Source organism: Podarcis vaucheri (assembly GCF_965113315.1).
Source record: "Podarcis vaucheri genome assembly, chromosome: 1".
Taxonomy (NCBI): Eukaryota; Metazoa; Chordata; class Lepidosauria; order Squamata; family Lacertidae; genus Podarcis; species Podarcis vaucheri.
Genome location: NC_138759.1, coordinates 113,385,859 through 113,409,938, shown reverse-complemented (window position 1 = coordinate 113,409,938; position 24,080 = coordinate 113,385,859). Strand labels below are relative to the sequence as shown.

The 24,080-nt window shown below is 42.9% G+C and overlaps 1 protein-coding gene across 2 annotated transcripts in view; it reads right to left on the bottom strand.

Annotated features, from left to right (window-relative positions):
- CERS6 (ceramide synthase 6) overlaps positions 1–23,524 on the bottom strand; it is an 82,229-nt gene extending 58,705 nt beyond the window's left edge. Inside the window, exon 1 of one of the 2 annotated variants that reach the window (XM_082236939.1) lies at positions 23,050–23,524. In XM_082236939.1, the coding sequence (XP_082093065.1) occupies positions 23,050–23,219 (170 nt within the window). In that variant the 5' untranslated portion in view covers positions 23,220–23,524. The remainder of the gene's footprint in view (positions 1–23,049) is intronic. The other variant, XM_082236940.1, reaches the window with a different exon arrangement.
- Positions 23,525–24,080: the final 556 nt, after the last annotated feature.

Below are 24,080 nucleotides of genomic sequence, written 5' to 3'. Positions count from 1 at the left end.
GTGGGATGAAATAGCTGGCAATCCATCATACAGAAGCAGCTTAGATCCAAGGGTGGGGTGAAGTCTATCACTTATTAATTAAATAATAAAACACTGTTGAGCCGCAGCCAACAAAAATCAAATCAGATATTAGAATGGAGCTGTTGACAACACTTCTGTTTATCAGTGAAGCCTGGAGGCCTCCAGTGAATGTAACGAGACTGCCGACTGGGGAGGAGGAGGCGGTTATACGCCAGCACTGGTTCCCATGATCACAACACTTTAGTCATGTTTACATCTGAGCCAGAGCTTTCTTGCACCATTGCAACTTTGGCATTCAGTGCAAAATGGCAATTAGCTGTAATTACTTATTTTATATTTCCACCCTGCACTTTGTATTTATAATCGGTGCTTTTGCTGTATTGCACAGGGCTGGAATTTTATCCTGGTTGATTAGCAGATCCACTGCTGGAAGGTGGAGATATATATTTCTGGGCGATGATGGAGAGGTGACATTCCCAGATTTTCCTTTTCTGTGCAATCTGAAATCAAACTGCATGGGCAGAGGGACAGATATTTGGAGGTGCTGGTGATCAGGTTAACTGGGATTTTGAGGCATTGTCAGTTTTGCAGGGAGCGTCTCCATGACATCATATGTTAGGTGTTAGGTAGGAGGGCATGCACTGAGGTAAATGGCCTTGTGGGCCAAATGCTGGACCTAATTAAACACACAGTCCAGAGGTCTCCCCCCCCCCCTTCACTGTCTTTGTTTCCTGTCTATATTTAGCACCAAGCTCACAGGGGCTGTCACCATAGGCTGTACTCCAGGGGAGGCTTTAATGTAAATACAGTGGTACCTTGGGTTAAGTACTTAATTCGTTCCGGAGGTCCGTACTTAACCTGAAACTGTTCTTCACCTGAAGCACCACTTTAGCTAATGAGGCCTTCTGCTGCTGCCATGCCGCCGGAGCACGATTTCTCTTCTCATCTTGAAGCAAAGTTCTTAACCTGAAGCACTATTTCTGGGTTAGTGGAGTCTGTAACCTGAAGCGTATGTAACCCGAGGTACCACTGTAGTGTATCAGTCCCAGAAGATCTCATCTGTAGTCCTAATGCCTAACACAGCACATACATAGACTTCTCCACAAACACCTATGGAAATGAAGCTCCTTCCCAAAGATAGATAGATAGATAGATAGATAGATAGATACAGTGGTACCCCGCAAGACGAATGCCTCGCAAGACGGAAAACCCGCAAGACGAAAGGGTTTTCTGTTTTGGAGGCGCTTCGCAAGACGAATTTCCCTATGGGCTTGCTTCGCAAGACGAAAGCCCATAGGGAAATCTCCGGGGACCTGTTTTAAATTGCTGGCGGCCGGGAGCGAAGCGTTCGCTGCCGACCCCCAGCATTTTAAAATCTCCCCGGGACAGCAGAGAAATTCCATGCTGGCCACATCCAAACATCAGCTAGAACCGAATGCCACTTTTTGTCACATGGCTCTCACGACTATGTGCAGTGGGTCAGACTCCTCCATTGCAACGAGTGACACAATTCACTCAGGTGTGGGTGGGTGTATAACAACAACAACAACAACAACAACAACAATTTATTATTTATACCCCGCCCATCTGGCTGAGTCTCCCCAGCCACTCTGGGCGGCTCCCAATCACATGTTAAAAACACTACAGCATTAAATATTAAAAACTTCCCTATACAGGGCTGCCTTCAGATGTCTTTTAAAGACTGCTTATTTCCTTGACATCTGAAGGGAGGGTGTTCCACAGGGTGGGCACCACTACCAAGAAGGCCCTCTGTCTGGTTCCCTGTAACCTCACTTCTCGCAATGAGGGAACCGCCAGAAGGCCCTCGGCGCTGGATCTCAGTGTCTGGGCTGAATGATGGGGGTGGAGACGCTCCTTCAGGTATACAGGTATATCCATCCATTGTTCCCAAGCATTTTCTCTGCCAAGGAATTTCAAGATTTTCTGGATTTGAGCTGTAGCAACTCTGTTTAAAAGCACCTGAGAATATCAGATAACTACAGACGCAACTAGAATGAGACCAAATGTAGCAGATACTTTCAATATTTCACCAACTCATTTGTCTTTCAGGTTGTTCCCAGGGAGATAACAAAACCTCAATGCTGCTTGTTAATGTTTTTTTGACCACTAATATGGATGCTATTGAGCAATCTAAAGTCTTCTCAGTTTTTAATTTAAATCCTCCAACTTAAAAGACTTAAGATAAATGACCCCAGTGTACTGCAACCTTCATAAGTCTTCAAGGAACTCAAAAGAAAAAATCCAATAGCTCTTTTCCATTTGACTCATTGGACACAGGACATGATCTGCTTTAAATTCTGTTTGCAACGCAAAGAGGTGAAGTTCATTACCTGCCAACTAGACAAGGGTTCCACCAAAATGTGGTCCATGGACCACCAGTGGTCCATCACCTTCATTCAGGTGGTCTGCAGAAGTGATGGCGTGGTAAGGTGGCTTTGCCTTTCTTAGAGGATTGACGCCATGGATGGATGGCAGAAAGATAGGGAAAGGCACAGAGCAAAGAGGCTGAGAAGGCAATTGAAAGGAATGGAAGGTGGGAATGAAGGATGCAGCCACAAAAAGAGGGAGGAAACTAAGAGAGGACAAGTACGGTGCATTACAATTCTGAAACAGGCAAAAAAATCAGATGGTCCACCAAGTCCGTCAGCAATTTTCAAGTGGTCCGGGGTGTGTGTGCCTGGGAACCACTGAGCTCCATGTGCAGGAGCCCATCATGTGCAATATAAGCTGTTGAACGTATTATCTCCAAGAAGGGAGATGTGTTTCATATGTGAAGGATAGTCAAGTTTAGTGTAAATACAACTCCATCACTGGGTGATGGCCATCAGCAGCCTTAAACTAACCCCCATGAAAAGAAACAACTTTGCACTTATTGCAAAGTCTGTCTGGGGTGGTTCAGGTTTGTAGATTTCAGACATAATGTGATTTCCTAAAGAGCAAAGGGATGGAAAAACAGAGGGCATGATGGGGAGAGAGTCTCTCTCATATGAAGTGGCATTTCCACTGGTATTTTGAAAAATACATGCTGTTCCTTTTCCAACAGTTTCACAGCAGATTTCCTCACATTGCCTACATTCTGCTCGCTAAAGGGCAGACTTTTGTTTTGGATTTGTAACTGAACTAATCAGGATTTTAAAATAAAAAATGAGACAGTTACCCAGAAAGAAGGTTTTTTTTTCTAAATTACTGCAGGTCACCAGATTAAGTCCAGTGTTCAAGGATATTCCCCCACCCCAACTTCTAGATATGGAAAAAAACATTTATTCAAACACACAACAGATATCACTGTGCACTTAGTCAAGTCCTTCTATAGTACTGCTTATGAAATAACTGGTAAAGTATGCCAGATATATCTGAGCAGCTTTTATATTAAATGTAGGGCAAATCACAAATGCTTGTGGATGGGGATGGCGCTTTCAAGGATTACATTTGTGGGTGGGATGAGGGTCTTAAGTGGCTCAAGCTCAGACTTCAATGGAATTGCACCCATTTATGCTAAAACGGATGGTTACAATTGTCCAAAATTACACAGTATTTCGATGTCTTCCAAGGTTTAAGTGATGCAAATGACACGTAACTGCAGACCGTCTAACCCACTAAGCTGTTAGTACTATGTACTTAATAGATACAATACACACTTTAAAAGTCCCAGCCTCCTGCTCCATAGCCTATTTTCCCCAGATGTCCATTCAATTGCTGTCCCAGGCACTCATGTTCTCACCTTCCAAAGCACTACCTCTCTTATTTCATCTCTCCTATATCTTTACTTCCCACGGCCAGCCGTTCAGACACTAAAGTTTCATATTTTACCTGCCACACTCTGAAAACAGCCTGCCTACACCCCTTTCCTTTTCATACTTGATATCCAAAAGTCACTTCCGAAACCCCCCACCTCTCAGACACACACATGCACGCATCACCTATGGTAAATAGAAAGGAGAAGGCAATCACCTATGGTTCAGCTCCCAAGCTACTATTTATGGCATTACAGGCAGACTGGATAGCAGCTTAGGGTGGCATTCAACCAACTTTTACTCGGGGTAGATCCACTGAAATTAAATGAGCCATGACTAACTGGGTTGATTAACTGCAACAGGTCTACCCTTTGCAAAGATTTGTTGAATACCACCCTCAATCTGCTTGAGAGGATTGCTTAAGAATAAAAGAGGAAGAGGGAGCATGTGTGAAAATCCTGAGGTTTTTTTGGAGAGCAAGGTCAAGATAACAATTCAGCAAGCAACTTGAACATCAGTTGCAAGCAGATAGCTAAAGATGGCCACAGCCATACCAGTGTAATTGCACTTCAGGGAACCACGTAATCTCTGTGAAAGAACAGGCTATTCATTCCATACTTGCTAGCGTTTCCAGGCTGTAAGCCACAGGAACAGTTTGCTGACTGCAGCAATGCAAGAGGTATGAATCGGAATCACCAAATCTGAAGGGGAAATTGTAGTCCTCGTCAGATGCAGAAAACAAATCATTAGCCTTCCATCCAATCTTGCCTTTCACTTCCAAGCCTACTTCCCTCTTGCATAGGGAAGCCATTTCACCTACACCGTTTACTACAACTTGTCGTATCTTGCCCCAACGAGCACAGCTGGCAGAGGCCAAAAGATGCTGAATCCCAAAACCCCTCCCAAAAGATGCTGAATCCTAAAACCCCTCCAGCAGCATGGCTAGAGGATTAGGATTGCAGCTTTGATGATGGAATTGTTTTTATCTTTGGAGTTGCTTCTACTGTATACCTAGTCAGACACGTTGAGTGTCTCTTTCGGAATAGAAAGGTGGGGCAGAAATTAGTCAACAGATACAAATGTTGTAAGCCTACATTCATAACTGTTAGAACACAATTTTAGAAAAGCACATACAGATGTATTGCAAAGTCAAAAATTAATACTTCACAGCCAGCTGGTGAACATCTGATGCAATATCTAAAAATAAATCGCTCTTTAGGCGTAAGTTTTCCAAAACAATTGGGGTGGAGAAGAAACATTTGCTCATTTGTGCTGGTCTGGATGTTAATACTTCTAATGCATTTAACTCAGCATATCAGTGCTTTATAGGAGGAATCTTGAGTATTTATTCCTTCTTTTCTTCAGTGAACATACCACTGTGCTTGTCACATAAGTGATCTGAAACTAAAGGCTAGGAGACTCATTATTTTTGCTATAGGAATGCCACCAAAGATTAATAATAATAATAATAATAATAATAATAATAATAATAATAATTTTTTATTTATATCCCACCCTTCCTGGTTCAGAATACCAGACTCAGGGCAGCTAACAACAAATTTAAAATACTTAATTGATGAAACAAAAAACAGCATAAAATACAGTACAAAACGTGAATAACAATAAATTTAGAATTCAAAAATCAATTTAGGGGGGAAATCCATCCAATAAACATTAGATGATCACCAGGGCTAGTTGGCCAAGTTAGTCCTATTTGGGCCAGTGAGGAGACCAGGGGAGAATTAGCTGTGGGATCCTAGAGCGGATAATCTTCATAAAAAGGGAAGGGGGAGGGAAGGAAGGGGCATAAAAGATCAGGCTAAGTTCAAATTGAAAGCCAGTCGGAATAGCTCTGTCTTACGGGCCCTGCGGAAGGAAGTTAAATCCAGCAGGGCCCTGGTGGAGGATAATCTGACTTCCTGACCCTCTCTGGCATCTTATTCCCCTTCCCCAGCTGCCTGGCATATCTGAACGGAGACAATGTCCATACTCCTAATGCTACATCCCCCACAGTCACAGGTAACGGGGGTAGAGTATGGATGGGGATCCCATTGCCCTTCAGATGTTACTGAACTCCCATTATCCCTATCCACTTGTCATTCTGATTGCTGCTGGAGGGAGTTGTGTCCAACATCTGGAGGCCCACAAGTGACAAGGCCCACTCTGACTTACGAGTTTCAGGACCCCAAAGGATGGTGCAAATGCTTGCAACAGTTACTCTGTGTCTGGATTCTCTTGTAAAGCAGCTTGGGGGCAACATTCATGATAGGCCCAAATGGCTATCACGCACTCCATCTCTTAAGAGTCAGTTCAGGTGTGCAATGAGCCACATGGTACCTGCCTGAAGCACAACCACACAAGACTCCTCCAAGATTCAAGCTGTTTGCATGAAGCTGCTCACTGTGCATGCAGTTCCATCAACTTTAATCACACAACAGCAAATGCACAGTGGTGGGTGGGAAGACTGGGTTTCAGGGACAACCCATATAAAACTTTATGCATCGAAAGGGAGGGAGGGTGCAGCGAAGGTCTGGCTAAAGAGAAATAAAGCAATCTGTTTTTAAAAAGATGGAACAAAAGATGCCTTTTTAAAAGTGGTGTGATGAATATGGATGCACTTGGAGCAACATAGTGGAAAGACGCAAAGCTGAAGGGCACAGAGAACTACTTGCCCTGTGGAACTGTCTCCTTACACCTGGATTCTAAGCTACCTGCATCCATGAATCAGGTCCAACATGGATGGGTGAATCCTCAGAACATTCACCATGTGCCCACTGTGACAACTATTACCTTAAACACTTGCTTAGAAGGGTAGGAAGAGAAAAACAGCATTTCACTATTCTTCTACCAAACAGAGGAACGGATTCCTACTTTGGAATTCTTCTACCTGAAGGAAAAGTGCTGGAAAAGCTATTCATGATTTTTACAATTATGACAAGACAACAGTGTGCCATACTCCCTAAATGCATATGTAATCCTTTAAGACGAATAAGAGTTAGCTTCATAATTGATACAGTAGGAAGAAGGCATATAGATTTAAGATAAATGCTCTTCCTTATACAATGGAAGTATATATATATATAGAGAGAGAGAATATTATATTTGACATTACAAGTACCTTAAAAATATGAGTCATTTCCTTGACATCTGCTATTTTGTCCCACTATCACTCCCTCTAATAGGGAACTCAAATGATGAGTGCCAATTAGAGCCAAAACGGGACTACAGAAAAAGGAACATTTTGTGTTAGTTTGAAAAGAAAAATGAAGGGAACTGGAAAGAGGAGTGGAATGTTATTACATCTTGTAACTGAGGTAGCCAATGTGGTGCCCTCTATATGTTGGACTACAACTCCCATCTGCCCCGGCCAGCAGGAACAATGGGAGTTGATGTTCCACATCTGGAGGGTGCCATGTCTTATGGTATCCTGGAGAACGGATTTACTGACTGTAACGCTGGGCAGGAGATAGGATAATTATGTAATGCAACATTCTGTTGCTGATTTCACTTGAATTCTAAAGAATCCAGGTTCAGACCTCTTGTTCGTGGCTTTTTGTGAGAAGAGGGGTAATCCACACTTTGGTAATGTGTTTTAATAAATGAATATTACGGAAGACAGAATTATTTCACGTATGGCAATGAACACAGCTGCATGAGATCTCGTTTATGAGATCCCATTGGCAATATGCTTCTTTTTTATTGATTTTTATTGATTTTTTTATTGATTTTTTATTGATTTTTATTTTTTATTGGTTTTTATTGAAAGCCATAAGTTTTCAGTATATATTTTTTAAAAAATACAGTATGGCAATTTAAAACCAACCAACATTGTGTACAGGCTAACCTATAAAACTTGTAAAGTCAGATAGGTATTGTTAATAACCACATTTTGTCAAGAAAACTTTTTTTTTTCATGGTAGCTTCTGGCAGTGTCAGAAACAGCCTTTGGAGATTTTTAGGTACAGTAATTGCTTCTGAAGTGCCTGCCTACTCAGGAAGCATTCCAAATGTATCATTTCAGTGATTTCAGCATGAAGCAAGTCTAACTTGTCTTGTGTACTTTTGTGACATCATCCCATTTGCTACATCACCCTCAATTACTAAGTAGCACTTTTCTATGTTCAAAAGTGCTCACCTCCAAATAGGTATGCATGGGATTGCAGCAAAACTCATCTGCACTTTCAAGAGTTATTGTTTAGTATCTTTGCATGTGTACAAAGAGCCAAGCAAAATTCTGTCTCCTGTGAGTCAGATAATTGTGTCAGGCAAAAACGCTATATAAGCTATATGACACAAAGCTGTGAATTATACACCTGGACTGAATAAATAACCCCACAGAAGTTATTAGCCTCCTTGGATTCTATGCTGGTACGAAAAAGAGTTGGGACACTTCCTGAGTGTGTGTGTGTGTGTGTGTGTGTGTGTGTGTGTGTCACAATAGCAATTAAAATGTAACTGGCTGTATTAGCTTTGACCCAGTTTTAATAATTATAACCAGTTATTATGCATACTTCAGCAAATATCTGAATTTCAAATTGAGAAAGTTTAAAATCTAAGAAGTCTGCCATTAGCCACAGGCGACAAGGAAATTGCATGCAGGAAAGTGATCAGGCGGATGGAGAAGGGGCAGAGTGCTCTGCGTTTCCTTGGGTGAAGAGAGGACTATAAATATGGTAAATAAATAAATAAAAAAGGTTGCTCACAGAATGCACAAGACTAGGAATCAGCAACCAATTTGAAGGTGGGCCAACCACCATCCGGGTCCTAGAGATCCAATAATGAGAACTGCTTTTCCAGACCTTCCTCTTTAAACTTTCCATTGTCTGAAATGTCAGTCAAAACATTTAACTATTCATCTCCCTTGCTCATCTTCCACTTGTAATACGTGCAGCCATAGGAACAAGTCCTTCTGTACTATTATATTAATCAATTGATTGGCTTAATTAATTATTTCAACCAATTAAAGGCAGATGTCTGGCAGTCCCTAATATAGAGCATCATAATCATGAAGCTCATCTCACTGCCTCGTGTCAGTGGTTTAATGTGGAGATTAATTACTGGGACACTCCACAGTTTGGAGTAGACACTCCTGTCTTCTGGGAACTGGCTAAAAAAAGATTAAAGGACAGTGGAATTAAATAATGATATACACAGAGTAATTATGAAGATACAGGAAATATTAGATCACAACTTCCTCCAGATATATCACCTTTATACTTTGTTATTCTTTTCTCCTTGGTTTAATGAAACAGGAAATACCGGTATTTCTAATTTGGGGTTTGACTAAGAAATCAGATGCATAGGATATGTACATTTTCCCACTAACATATAACCTCTGGACTAGACCTCAAAGACATTGTTCTGTGGACAATGTGTGAGTATGCGAGAGAGAAAGAGAATGAATACACCAATCGTCTAGCAAACAATTAGTTCATTACAGCTTATATTTCAATTGCAAAGATAGTAGGAGAGACCAAATCTGTGATGGATATTTGGCTCTGAAGTCCCTGACATATCATAGTGATGGTGAAAGTCACTCACTATAATGAACCTCTGGGAAAGACAGAGAGACAAGATGCTTTTTGTTTTACTGTGAAAAACCATCTCATGTGAATAAGTCTACCAAGAAATACTAAGTACTATAAAGACAGAGAGAGAGAGAGAGATACGTTTTAAGTTGTAGCACTCTTTCTGGTATTTCTTGCATAATTTATTTTGTGTCTGTGCATACAAAAAATGAATTTGTTCAAAAAAGCATAATCTGTACCAATAAACCAACAGATTATCGGAACCCAAATTTTAACATGACCTGTAATTGTAATTAAATTAGAATGAAAAAGGCAATAGGAAAAGAACGGTTGCAAATCCTGGAGTGTGCGCATTCACTGCTCCAGCAACACAGATGGGCATATGAAACTGAATACTGCACAATATTGCAGAATGAGAAGTAAACCCAATGTAACTGGGTAAGCGCGTGTGCACCTTGGCACAAGCACAGCTTGAAATATTCGTTCCAGCATTTGCCTAACCTATCAAATGTACACCCTAAAAATAAGATTGTGAATTTGTCTAACTGGAAATATAGCTGCATTTCAGGCATTTGATTTAAAAAAACAAACAGATTTATAACCAACTTAGTCTGCTATGTTGAACAGTTTGATAGAACTAGGTCAAATCTTTCTCTAGATTTGGCTCTGGCCAATCTCAGTCAATTCACCTATGTCTTGAGAATTTATTTCTGTTCTTTTCTTTTTAGTATTTATTCTAGACCTTGACATACATTGCTCCATGAAAAGGTAGAAAGTGGGAAGCAAAAGAAGGAACCAGATACCAGTAGTCTCTTGTCTATTTCACTAATTCTAATCTTACCAAGTCTGTTCTTAGTTCTTTTTTGTTAACAGATCAGTGACTACATCACTTAGAGAAAAGGGGCAGGGGTGGAGGGATGTCAGAAGAGAAATTGCTTTTTTAAATAGAGGTGACAAGATGATAAAACAAAAAGACAGCAGATGCCAAATAGCCAGGTGTATGGTTCTGAAAGAAAGAAAGAAAGAAAGAAAGAAAGAAAGAAAGAAAGAAAGAAAGAAACTTGCCAGCGAATCATATAGAAAATAAGATGTTACACAGATGATGAAGAAATGAATTTTCAGAGTGGAGCTTACAAGTTAAATGTAAGAGGAGGGCAGTTGCATAGTATTTGAATTATCTTTTCTTTGTTTGCTGGATGTAGGGTGGACGGAGGCGGGTCTGGAATATGTAAGGCTACCTTACCTGATTGGCTGAGCAGTTAAGAGGCTGCTTTAGCATGTGAAAAAGTCAGAGAGTTTGGTGACCCAAGCACAGAGCAAGACCCCAAGGCTAGGCTCTCCATACTCCACCATACTATGAATACTGTCACCGGTAGACATGAAGGTATGGACAAAAGTTGCAACTTGAAAGGGGAGAAAGCTGCAATTTGAAAAGGGAGGTTTTGCACTATGAATGTCCTTTTCTGGTGACAATCAGCTGCGCACACTTGCCCCATTCTTAAGTGTGCAGAGCATAATAAGAACAGAGGGGCAATGTGCTCACTCTCAGTCAAAATGCCCACAAAGTGTATACAATGGTACCTCGGGTTACAAACTTAATTCGTTCCAGGGGTCCGTTCTTAACCCTAAACCGTTCTTAACTTGAGGCGCGCTTTCACTAATGGGTCCTCCCACTGCTGCCGCACCGCTGGCACGCGATTTCCGTTCTCATCCTGGGGCAAAGTTCGCAACCCAGAACAACTACTTCCAGGTTAGTGGAGTTTGTAACTCGAAGCGTTTGTAACCCGAGGTACCACTGTAACATTGGGCTTTCCCCTTTGTGGTTCATTACATCGCTTTCCCCAGGGTTCCCAATTGCAGAGAAAGTGCCATTCACACAGGAGTTCTGCAGAGACATTCAATTGAAGGTGCATAAGTTGGGGACAGAGCATGTCACCTTGATCCTCTGATACACCCCCATGGGCATTCATTTATTTACAGGAACAGAGTCATTGCAAATTAGGGATTAGAATTTAATTCACAGGCTTGTTGAAGCTTGTTTGAAGCTCCATCTTTTAGTTTGCATCATAGCGTTGTCAGGCTGCCAGACGCAACTCCTTGAGATTTGCAAAACCAGCCACTGCCACACTCTGCTGTTCTTGTTATCATGCACTGGGCAGAAGCCTACATGTTTTAAACACATAACAAAAGAGAGAGGTTTTGTCATAAGCATGCAGGTTGTGCCACGAGAACTGCTCTCACATTGCACTGTAGTAAATTCTGCAGATTTTAGCTGGCATGTAAAGTGGATGGTGTGAGCACAAGAATAGGCTTTCAGAAATGGGAGGAGAAGGACTATAGATAAGAACGATTCACCACCCACCTTTTAGACTGCAGTGATTTATTCTACCGCACATTTCTTCTCAAACCAATATATGTCTGGATATTGTAGAACTAGGATTGGGGCTACAGTATAAACAGAAGGAGGTGGCATTTTGTTATCGCTACACTGAAAATGTTTCAGGGGGGGGGTGTCCTAGCTGCATAAAATTAGCATAACTTTTATCAACATAAGCTGGCAGATCTCATATAACCAGTAGAGCATTCTTATCACCTGGGTGAAATGCTGTGGTAATGCAATCCAAAATTATAATTCAGCCTTTAAGAAGCACCTTTAGAATTCATAAAATGTTTACAATTCAAAACAGGAGTCAACTGTTTGTTGCATACATCCTATGAAATCATTAAGCAGCTTCCTGTGGAATACGAACACAATTCTACTGTTGATTTTAGTGTGGCCCAGAGTCAGAAATCAGCACCATCAGGCATCTGTTAAGGCCCACTCTCTGGCACGTGGCTACAGCCAACTCTTGGTGCAGCTTCCACCTCCTCTGATGCTTTGACGTCCTCTACTGCCTTTCCCAAGCCTCCAAGACTGAGCATATGAGCTGCCAGTACCACCACCGCTGCCCTTCCTAACGCCTGCTGATACAGATTACGCAAACTGCAGTTGCCCAACACATGAAACTCGCGGTATATAAGCTAGGCGCCAAACGGCCATCAAACCAGGGTTTCAGTCGCCAAAATGGAATGCCTGGTTCCTATTTTGGGAGCAGACTGCTCGAAAGCCGTATTTTCCAATACGACTTTTGGGCTTCCTGAAATTCATTCTGATCATGCAGATAAAAATATCACGGACAGAATTCTACAGGATGTGTTGCTAATGTGTGAAAACAGTCAAAATCCCAGGATCCCAAGCATGCGCCTCCAGATGGTGGAGACACACACTGAAAGACAAAGCTGACCATTAAGGCTAAGAAGCCAGCAGGTTTACGCTTAGAAAGAAAGGAAGAAAAGTAGAATCTGCCTACCTTGCTCTGCTATGAAACAGCTGATCAGGGCTCACATATTTGGGGAGAGAGAAAAGAGCACATTCCATTTCTCTTCAGTCCCAGGGGCTTAACTTCCCTGTTGAAGCAGGGTTGGGCTGCCTCTTTCACCAAAGGGAACTGCTTCACTCCTGTCGCAAGACTCAGAAAATGAAAGGGTTCAAGATGCACCCAAGATCTTTCGCCTCATGACTTAGTCAAAGCTTTGGAAGTTTCCCTAACTAGTCCTTTCCTCCACTTAAAAAAAATAAATGACAATAACACCATGAGATGATATGCCCTTTGACTCCAGCTGCAAGGGATGCCAAGATAGTCTCTTCACTGGTGTCTTGCAAAGCAATCTGACAGTGGACAAAAGTTTCCTCCCTCACTTCATGGGTGGAGGGGAGCAGAGCTAACACCTGCCCATGTTCTCCCACGAAACAGCACCTGCCCATTTCCTCATGCAGAACTGCAGGCCTCCTGTGTGAAAGAGAGAGAGTTTTGCCCCACCAAACAAACCCACCCACATTACAGTTATACCTTGGGTCGAAGTAGCTTCGGGATAAGTATTTTCGGGTTGTGCGCTGCAGCGACCTGGAAGTAACGGAGCATGTTACTTCTGGGTTTCACCGCTCGCGCTTGCGCAGATGGTCAAAATGACATCACGCCCATGCGCAGAAGCGGCGAATCACAACCCGTGCACGCGCAGACACAGGTTGCGTTCGCTTCTGGATGCGAACAGGGCTCCGGAACAGATCCCGTTCACATCCAGAGCTACCACTGTATGTTGCAAACAGCCAACAACAATGCTTCGGGAAACCTCAAAGACTGCAAAGTTGTTGTTGTTTTTAAAAAGTGTCCTTAAAAAACACTTTAAAAAACAACCCAATAGAGACCAAACATGCCCATTGGGCATGGAATGCTGAGAGACCCTTTGGGGTCTGAGAACAGGGTGAGAGGAGAATACAGTGGTACCTCGGGTTAAGTACTTAATTCGTTCCAGAGGTTCGTTCTTAACCTGAAACTGTTCTTCACCTGAAGCACCAATTTAGCTAATGGGGCCTCCTGCTGCCGCCGCGCCACCACTGAACGATTTCTGTTCTCATCCTGAAGCAAAGTTCTTAACCTGAAGCACTATTTCTGGGTTAGCGGAGTCTGTAACCTGAAGCGTATGTAACCCAAGGTACCACTGTAGAACCTCCTGAAAAGGGCCACAGCTAGCAGGAACCCCACCCAGAAGTGCTCCGTGCTGCAACACTTTATTGCAGGTACCATCTGTGCTTCCAAACAGCAGCTGGGGAGCTACCAGTAGGGGATTGCTACTGTTTTCATGTCCTGTTTGTGGGTTTATTAGAGGTGTCTGGCTTGTCACTACAGGAAAAGAGTGGTGGATTAGGCAAACTGTTTGATCCAGCAGGATTGCTATGAATCATGAAGCAGTGCGACAATCACAATGGAAGAAACCCAAATACCACAAGAGTGACACAATCATGAGAGATTATGTTAGGGTGGGGTGGGGGGAGAGACAGAGGGTGCTGCAACGAAACCCATTCTCTAAGTAGTGATTTCCAACTCACCCTATGAAGAAAAGAGATATTTCCCCTCCATCCCCTCTATTGACTGTGTGAAAAGACTTATCCAGCTTTACTGAAGATCAGCCTCTCGCTCTCATCTCTGCCTTGCAGTCTTTGTTTCTGGAGCACTGCCTCTCCCATATAACTTTATCATTAAAAGGCATTTGTGAGCTGCATTCCCTTTGAAATGAGCACTTTCCGTTAAAAGCTTCTGGACTAGCTTAGTTAAGGTTCAAAGGTTAAGAGCAGGAAAAAATAAAAAAAGAAGGACCTACACCCATTATCACAAATAATTTGCTAAAGCCTCAGTAAACAGACATTAGAATCTGAATTATTTAAAGCTTGAGGGTAAACTGAAACTTACAAGACAATTCTATGAGTATTCAAAAATCAGCTCTACTCATGTCAATGAAATTATTTCTCTCTTTTTTAAAAAACAAAAACAAACCACAGGTCCCTAGCATGACAAAGAAAAAGCTATTTCATGCACCTAGGAATGTGATTTCCCCCCACCAGCCCTTCCCCAAGCTGCTGAAGCTTATAAAATATATTTGCTTTCTTTATTACATTTATATCCCAACTTTCCTCCAAGGAACTCAAAATGGCATACTTGGCCTCTCCTCCCAATTTCATTTTCACAGCAACATTGCAAGGTGGGTTAAGCTGAGACTAAATGAATGACTGGCTCAATGTTATCCAGAAAAGATCATAGCTGAGTGGGGATTTGAATCTGGTCTTACCCTGTCCCTAAAGGTAAAGGTAAAGGACCCCTGACAGTTAAGCCCAGTCACAGTCCACTCTGGGGTTGCAGCACTCATCTCGCTTTACTGGCCGAGGGAGCCGACGTTTGTCCACAGACAGTTTTTCCGAGTCATGTGGCCAGCTTCTGGCGCAACAGAACACCGAAACCAGAGCAGCGCACGGAAACGCCGTTTACCTTCCCGTTGGAGCAGTACCTATTTATCTACTTGCACTTTTGCCGTGCTTTCGAACTGCTAGGTTGGCAGGAGCTGGGACAGAGCAACAGGAGCTCACCCCTGTCCTAACCCGTGCCTAATCTCTTCATAACAACTGATAACAGTTTCATAACAGTTTGATGTCAAAATTTGTGCTTGACAACTCAGCAAAACTGGAATAAGAGGTTATCTGAGCTTCTACTCCCTTTTCCAGGCAGGCAAGCCCACAGAAAAAGCCAAGCAATTTATTTCCACAGAATTCTCGCATGCAATTAGGTATTTGTGGAAAGCAATTATCTCAAAGTGTTGTAATTGAGAGATGTAATACTGGTACTTCCATACAGAAAGCAGAGGCGAGTTCTTGACAAAATGACTAAGGGTACAATCCTCTGTATGTTAACTTTGGAGCCAGCCTCACTGAACTCAGCAGGACTTTGGGACAAACATGGATAGACAGTTACTTAAGATGTAGGAGTGTACTTTCTGTCCAAATGGCTACAACTTTGTGTTCCTACTACATTTGCATTAAGTGATTTAAGCAACTGAGGAAAGATGAAAAGCAGAATACTGAATGGAATACTATGGTGAATAATACTGAAATCTGAGGTGGTCATGAAGACACCCTGCTAAATAGGGTGAGATTAGCACCATTAGAAGCTGTATCCATTTCTGGGTCAAAAGGAGACTTGCAAATAGAGAGTAAGAAATTCTAATCCTCAAAGCAGGTTGTCAAGTGTATTGTACGTCATGGGTCTTTGGACAGACATTATTAAATCTTTGTGTAAAGCCACATGGAGTCTGATTCTACGCCTGCTTACTACATTCAATGAAACTTGCATCCAAGTTTCATAGGACTGCAAAGAAAGCAATCATTCTCATTAGATTGCTAGCTGTTGCAGTTAGGTTATAATCAGTGAATAAATGTCAACTGATATACAACTGTATTAACTATAAAAGTGAGCGACAGACATATCTCAGCGTAATAAGCAGAGATACAAGTGAGCCTTTTGTATGCCCCAGTCTGCGAACCAGCTGAAAACACTGAAAATGGACACCTTGTCTTGCATATGCACCTTCAGTCTGCAATTTTCATTACGGTATTAGCAAGGCATTTTCAAAAGAAACAATTGGCACAAGTTTGAATGAACTTATCTTGGAGGCGCTGTGGTCTAAACCACAGAGCCTGGGGCTTTGCCAATCAGAAGGTTAGTGGTTTGAATCCCCACGATGGGGTGAGCTCCCGTTGTTTGGTCCCAGCTCCTGCCAACCTATCAGTTTGAAAGCACGTCAAAGTTCAAGTAGATAAATAGGTACTGCTCCAGCAGGAAGGTAAATGGCGTTTCCGTGTGCTGCTCTGATTTCTCCATAAGTGGCTCAGTAATGCTGGCCACATGACCCGGAAAAACTGTCTGTGGACAAACGTCGGCTCCCTCGGCCTATAGAGCGAGAAGAGCGCACAACCCCAGAGCCGTCCGTAACTGGACCTAACGGTCAGGGGTACCTTTACCTTTACCTTGGTTTAACAAGTTGAGATATAAATTAGCTCTTGGCCCATAGGCCCTTCACTTCTCCCTTTGTGGCTCATCTGGGTGCAATGACAAAGTCTTCACAATTAACCATAGTTTCTATTAGGGAAGCTTTGCTTACCCACTTCAGGACAAGCCATAACCTGAAACCAATGTCAAACCATCATCCTGAAATTTTGGTTACGCGTTTATATGTAAAAAGAATGCAAACATGACTCCGCAAGAAAAAAAAATGCTTCTGATAAAAGCAAGTAAGTTAACACGATTACTTTCCTAACTTATCCTACAAAATAAAGACCCACTGTCTTAAGACACTTAAGTATCCTTTAAAGGTGGAAAGGTTGAACCTAAGAATATTATTTAGAAAGTACCATTCACAGAAAGCCACATTCTGAAAGGACTCTGAGGCAAAATTAAGGAGACAAAACCCGCTTAAGTAACTTGTGGAATATTCTTATGGAGTCAGTTAATAAGTAGACTCCAGGACCCCATTAAAAGGGTCTGTTAAATAAGACTTTGTCAACGAGGTAAAGTTTGGCACCTGCTTTGAGGCCTATTCGACAACCTGAAGTGATGTAGTCCCCTGTGTTACCTCAGCAGTCTATCAGCTTATTTAAAATCAATATTTAAGCCTAGTTCAGACAAAAGTGGTAAAACTACCCCTTCAGACCAAGGGGGGAGCCCATGGAGCTGAATGCTCCCCTGTACATAAACAAAAAGCACACTCCTATGTCTGAGAGGAGGCTGAAGAGAGAACAGGCCAGACACAGGTTTACCAGCCCAGAGAGAGCTAACTAGAGAACTCATTTTTATCTCGTGTTATTTAGCACTTCAGAATAGCTTGCTTTGTCTATGCTGTGTCTAAGATAATGCAACAAGCGTAATTCAAAGTGTAGTAAAATGATCCTCTGCATACGAAGGGCTGCCTCTGGAAAGCGTTTGGAAACTTTACTGATCCAGAATGTGGCAGCCAGGCAGTTAACTAGACTCTTCTTGGTGAAACTATTTCACTAGCAAACTTACAAGATCGTCACATGCACCCAGTTTGTCTGGGGAACAATGCAAAGGGCTGGTTTTAACCTATAGAGTCACAGTATGGGGTCAAGGTTAACAAGAGGACCACATTCTCCCATATTACCTTGACTAGCAAGTTTTCCAGGTGTCCCCACCTTTTCTGTAGGAGCCCCGAAGGTAGAATTCCCTCGCCACAATTAAATTTGTACTGTCATTACTATCTTTCTTTTATGCCAGGATAAGGCCATCCTGTTTACCTAGGTCTTTAATTGTAACTAATCTGCTTTAAATCAATACAGTATTTCACTTAATTACCTTAGGGGTTTTTTTTTTTGTTGGTATGTTTTATTGTTCTAAATTGAATTTCTATGTTGCCTTTGACATGGAATAGCAGGATAAGAATCTATTTGCATAAATAAATCTATATGGGCTTTTTATGCAAGCTTTCTCTCTCTTCCAAACCCAGCAAACAATGGTTTGTTCCCCCCCCCAAAAAAAACCCCAAACCAGATCAACATTTTGAGCACAACTTCCAAACAGTTTTGCTGGGGTGGATCTACACACACACAGAAAAAATACTATAAACAAGAAAGAAATTAAATCGTTATAACAAAAGAAAAAAACATTATGGAAAATCACATAGATTTGTTTTTTACTCTCCAGTGCCACCTGGTGCATGTTTATAATGCATTCAAAACACAGTTTTTTGACTAATGTAGCTGAGTCCATGGTCTTTCCTAATTCATAAGTTCCAAATGTTTATTTTAGAGGGCAAACTCTTGCCCAGGGGATTGGGGGGGGCATGGTGGAAAAATCTGAAAAGCATGGGTGTGAAGAAGCTGTAGACGCCTTTCCACCTTCTGTGTGTCTATTCAGAATTCCCATCTACCCAAGCTGCTTCTCATTTAAAAGTAAAATCAAAATAACAGGGAACAGAAGATGGCTGACATGCATTTGTACATCACATGTAATGAACGTATTGGGGCCAAATCTCTATGGACACTGGTGGATTTGCTTCCCTCAAGGAACTCTGGGGATTAGAGTTGTGAGAGTCTGAAAATTCTGTTAGAGACCCATATTTCCTTTGCGGGATTTTGTGGGGAGAAGCCATGACGATAAGGGGCGACAGCTGGGCCGAGGATTCACAGCATTTTTACTGACTTCATACCACTTTTCGAAGACATTCCTGGAAGTCAGCGGTCTTAGAATTGGCTAGTTAGTTCAAATAAACTACATTACCTACCGCATCACACCCCTCCCTTGTCCTTCTAAGGTTGCCAGCTCCCTATATTGCCATGATACTGACACCTCGGAGTCAAGAGACTCTTAACCTAGCATACTTATGTATCCCTGGCCTCCTCTGTCACCCTGCCAACAGTACAGAACAACCCATCTCTAGGCCACATGGTTTCCCCATGTCCTACTTTTCCATTGACTTCTTTCTTCAACTCCAATTTTTCTACCACCCATTATTCCCTTCAAATCCTTACAAACTGTTCCCTCCAATTCCAGCTTGACAGGGGGCGGCCTACTTTGTGCCCCTTCTTTAAGCCGCTCTCTCTTGACCAAACTCTGTTGTTTCCCTTTAAGCACCGTGAAGCTGTTCTCTCCTCAGTTCCCCCCTCTCCCATGCCCTTTCACCAAAAATCTCATTCTCTACCCTTCCTATGTTCCACTTCCTCAGTCCATTGCATATGGGGCCTCAGAGCACCATGTTTCCATTGAAAGGCTCTCAGGCACACAAGGCAACCCAAGGAGTGCTTTCTTCTCCCAGTTCCTGGGGGGGGGGGACACCAATTATGCAGAGATTCAAGTGTAACTGCAAGTAACTAAACCCATCCTCCATAACTCAGTGGAGTACAAGGTTTTATGAGCTGATTTTATCAAAAAACTGTTGTACTACATTTTGCCACTATGGTAGTTTACCTAAGTGAGAATTCTGCATACGTTTTTCCTGAGTTTAGGCAGGAGAAAACGGGAGCTTCTATCTCTTTATAAAAAGCAATAATGCGAACAATGTGAAAGCCACATATTGACATTGCACTATATAACGAAAGGGTAGTTATAAAGGATTCAGAAATAAATATTTGGCCTGGGTATCCTGGTAAACATATGAGGAGCATCAGGTTATCAAATTGCTCAGTGTACATCCAATTCAGGGCTCTTAAAAAAATGTGCATTGTTAAAAAAGTGTTTGTTCTTTACTGGTGAAGAATAAAAGAGATTATGGGATGTTTGAAGTAGAAGGGAAGAGCAGAATTGTGACATTCCAGATAGGGAATACCTGTGAGCAATAAAAAGCAAAATATTGTGGATGGGAAACAGCCACCTTCTGACAAAGTTTTTTGTGTTACAAACACACCAGTTTATTTTTTATTTGATTAATGTCATACTAGTGTTAGTCCTATTCCTTGGCATTAGAGTATTATCTAAACCCCAGGTGGCATGGCTTTGTTTTGTTTTTAAACTATAGTGTTATCATCCTAAAAGAAGGATCGTTTTGTTTTTAAACTATAGTGTTATCATCCTAAAGGAAGGATCGTTTTGTTTTTAAACTATAGTGTTATCATCCTAAAAGAAGGATCCTTAAGACCAAAGTTCCTTCAGAGAGTCTCCAAGACAATAGTATGTGCTTTAGGACAATCGATTGTAAAGAGCAGGGGTCTGCAACCCGCGGCTCCGGAGCCGCATGTGGCTCTTTTACACCTTTGCCGCGGCTCCGGGGCAGATACTAGCGAGGGGAGGAGGCGCATTGTGCGCCCCGACACTCCCCACTGTAGCAGGCGCTGTACTGGCTGTGACGTCGCATGGGGGCGGTGCGTGTGTTAGTCACGCATCGTCCCGACGTCACCTTCCCACCCGCTGTCAGATCGCGGCTCTGGAGATATATTTGTTTTAAATGTCGCAATGGTTTTGCGGCTCCTAGGTTTTTTTTCCTTTGGAAACTGGTCCAAGTGGCTCTTTTTGTCTTAAAGGTTGCAGACCCCTGGTAAAGAGTGTTGAGAAGGACAGTCATAGCTGCAGCTCACCCCATAAAAGAGATGAGATGACAAGGAAAAAAGAACCTGCAGCAACAAGCAGAGGGGAGCAACAGTTGCACCCCTTTCTTGGACTGATAGGAAGCCCCATTTCCACCTATCCAAATGGGCAAGTCTCTTGCAATGGAGACTGAGAACACTTGGAAGGAAAAGAGGCAATATGAAACAGGCAGCAGCATCACCATCATGCACTCCCCTACCATGGGTGTACTGAGCAGACTTACCCAGCAACACCAAGGGAGGAAAGTCAGAGCTTGTGTTGCTGAGGCTACCATGCTAAGACAGTCCTGCAGCCTAGGCAACAGTCAATAACTTTTGCTCTGTATGTCCTTCTTTTTAAAAATTCTCAAGACTTACGCGCATGCATCCATCCATCCCATAATGTGTTAATAAAAAAGAGAAGTGGATAAGGTCTGTTTCCCTCTACCCTGCCTCCATTCCATATAGAAGATCACCTTTACCACACAGGTGAAACGCAGAAGGAGTTTAAAGAACTCCACAGCAGAGGATGGAGCGATAGAGACAATTAAGTTAATTATAGACAGGTAGGTAATGTAGAAAAGGGAGGGGCACATCACCAAGCACTCCACTACACCAGGAGAAACAATAGCACTATGTCATATTTGAAAGCTTTGAGCTGTTATTTTGATAGGTCTAAAAATCAGTACAAAACAGCACTTAAAAAAACAAACTTTTTCTAAAAAGCAGGACAACAGGGAAAATGCAGGAATGTAACAGTGTGGAAAGCATATTCCTTAGAATCCAGGAGACAAAACAAGTAAACAAATGTTGTCCATCTTGGGAGAAAAGGCTAGGGCAGAGGTACTCAAAATGACCCTCCAGGAAAACTAGACATTTTTACCACACAATATCTTCACACATTGTATTAACTGACATTTAGTGTATGATCAGTTTGGGTTAGTATTATAGTGATATATTCTATGTAGATCATTATAAACACCAACCTTAAAATTTAAGAGGTGTTCTCAGTTAACTATCACAGCACTTATTATTCTGCATTTCCAAAAAAGGATTATTTTCTGTTGTGTTGTTGTCCTGTGTTTATCATGAAGGGAAACAGCTCTTCAATGGAACAACAGGGAAAGCATAAAGGAGATTGCCAACTTAACCATCAGGCTTTTTCCTGGAGCAAATAATTTTGGAGGTATAACAAAGGACTGAAAACCGATAGATTCCTAGCTTAATTAATAATCAGATTGCATTCATGAAGTGTACAGCATTTTACTGTTTTATGACACTGATTCTCTTTTACTTAAAAACCTACAAGCTATGTCACTAGTACACAAGTGACCTTTTAAAGAAATGGGGTGTTTTTCCAGTCAGGTGTTCCACACAGAATAGCGTTGTCAGAATTATTTCGACCAAGGACTTATAAACCCATGAGGTGTTCAAAATGCCGTACATGAGATCCGGAACATGAGGTAAAAGGTATGTGTACCTCTGGGTATGTGCGGAGCATTTTACCTCCTTTCACAGCTTACCTACTCACAGCTGTGCTATTAGACAGCAGTTTACAGGTCTGAGGCCTGGGCTCCAGGCAGACTTGCCTGAACCCTGCTTTCCTCATTTTAGAAATGAGGCGATTAGCCTATTTCAAGGAAGTTGGTGGAACCATCAATGTGCAGTTCCCATTTTCAAAAACAGCAACAACACTGGATTTTTCAGCAGGGTCAAGTGCATAGTCCCCCCCATCCAATCCGATACTAGCAAGTCTGGTGGTCATTAATCAATGAATTTTTGCCTTGAATGCCATCACACAGGCACGTTGCCCACCACAAAACCATCTGCATTGGTAGCATCTGAGGGAAGGAGTGACCAGGAAGGTGATCTAAAGCTTAGCTCGAAAAGCCTCTCTAATCAAAATAAAATGCCTCCTTGCCTTTTGAGTGGGCATGGTTTTGGTGTGTTGTTTTTTTTAAGTCAGTGTGGCAGCACTGGACCCATGCTACTAACATCGGACCAATGCTGGCGACCCACACACACCCCTCTTATTCTTCAGGGAAGTTTGATCCGTTCACCCCCTATAATCCCCACTCATGAGGCTGTCTGCCTACGAACTGCAAAGCCCCCTCACCACCCCCAGAGCCAACATCTCCAGAGGCGGAGAGACCCCAGTGGCCCAAATAAAACAAGCCCCACACGAGCGAGTTGGGAGCTTGTTTGCCTATGGGAAGAAGTAGAAGAGGGCAGCCCTTTCCCTGGGGGGGGGGGCTTGTGGGGCTGGAGAGAGAGAGAGAAGCATCCAGATCCCAGACCCCAGCCTCACCTTTCGAAAACCATGCGGATCATGAAGATGCAGAAGGCCAGGGGGAAGGCCAGGTAGAGGTCCTCCACTTGAGGGAAGGTGGCTTCCTCGGTGCTCTTCAGATCCGCCCAGGTGACATTGTGCGGCAGCCAGAACCTCTCGTTCCAGAACCAAGCGAGGATCCCTGCCATCTTTGCTTTGTCTGGCTCGGGCTGCTGCTGCTGCTGCTGCTGCTCCCCCACCGGCTCCCTGGCTGCCCGATGCTGCTGCTGCTGCTGCTAAGGATGCTCAGCAGCTGCCCTGCGTCGCGCGCGCGCGCCTGTGCTCGTGTGTGCGCGCGCGTGGCCGGCTTAAATAAGCTCCTGAACCCTGGAGCGGCGACAAACCGCGCTCGCTGACGCCGCTCTCGAAACGCCGCCCTGAGCAGCGGCCGAGCTGGGCCCGCCCAGCCTCCCAGCTTCTCTCGCTCGGGGCGAGGAGAGGGAGGGAAGGCCGCCTCTCTGCCTGTCACAAGGTGCTTCAGGGGACGCGCCCTCTGATTGGCTTGCAGGGGCGTCAGGCAGCGGGATGCGCGCAAACCCTCGCGCGCCCGGCGGCGCCCGAGTCTTGCCTGTCGCTGCTGGGTCTGCTTGGCGCCTGGTTTAAAGGCAGCAATTTGGTGCTTGGCTTCTCTTATCTCTCTCTCTCTCTCCATATTCATCTCTATCTATCTTATCTCTATATGCACAGACCGTTCGGCTAGGAGAGATTTTTTTGTTTATTTATTTGATTCTTGATAAGTAAGAACCTCTTTGCTGTTGTTGTCAGGTACAGAACACCCCAAATGGCTAGGCGTTGTTGGGGGAAGTATGTGGGTATGCTTACTGAGTGTGCACAGAAAAACTGCATCGGGGAAAAGAGGAATTGGAGAAGGAAGTGCTGAAAGGTTCTCAGCAAATCCAAGAAAATTTAGATTTTTTTAAAGAATAAGATAAAAATGGTGGGGTTTTTTTGGTAATTTTTCAAAATATACTCGATAATAGCAAGAAAGGTACTCCCTGTTGTTAATTTTT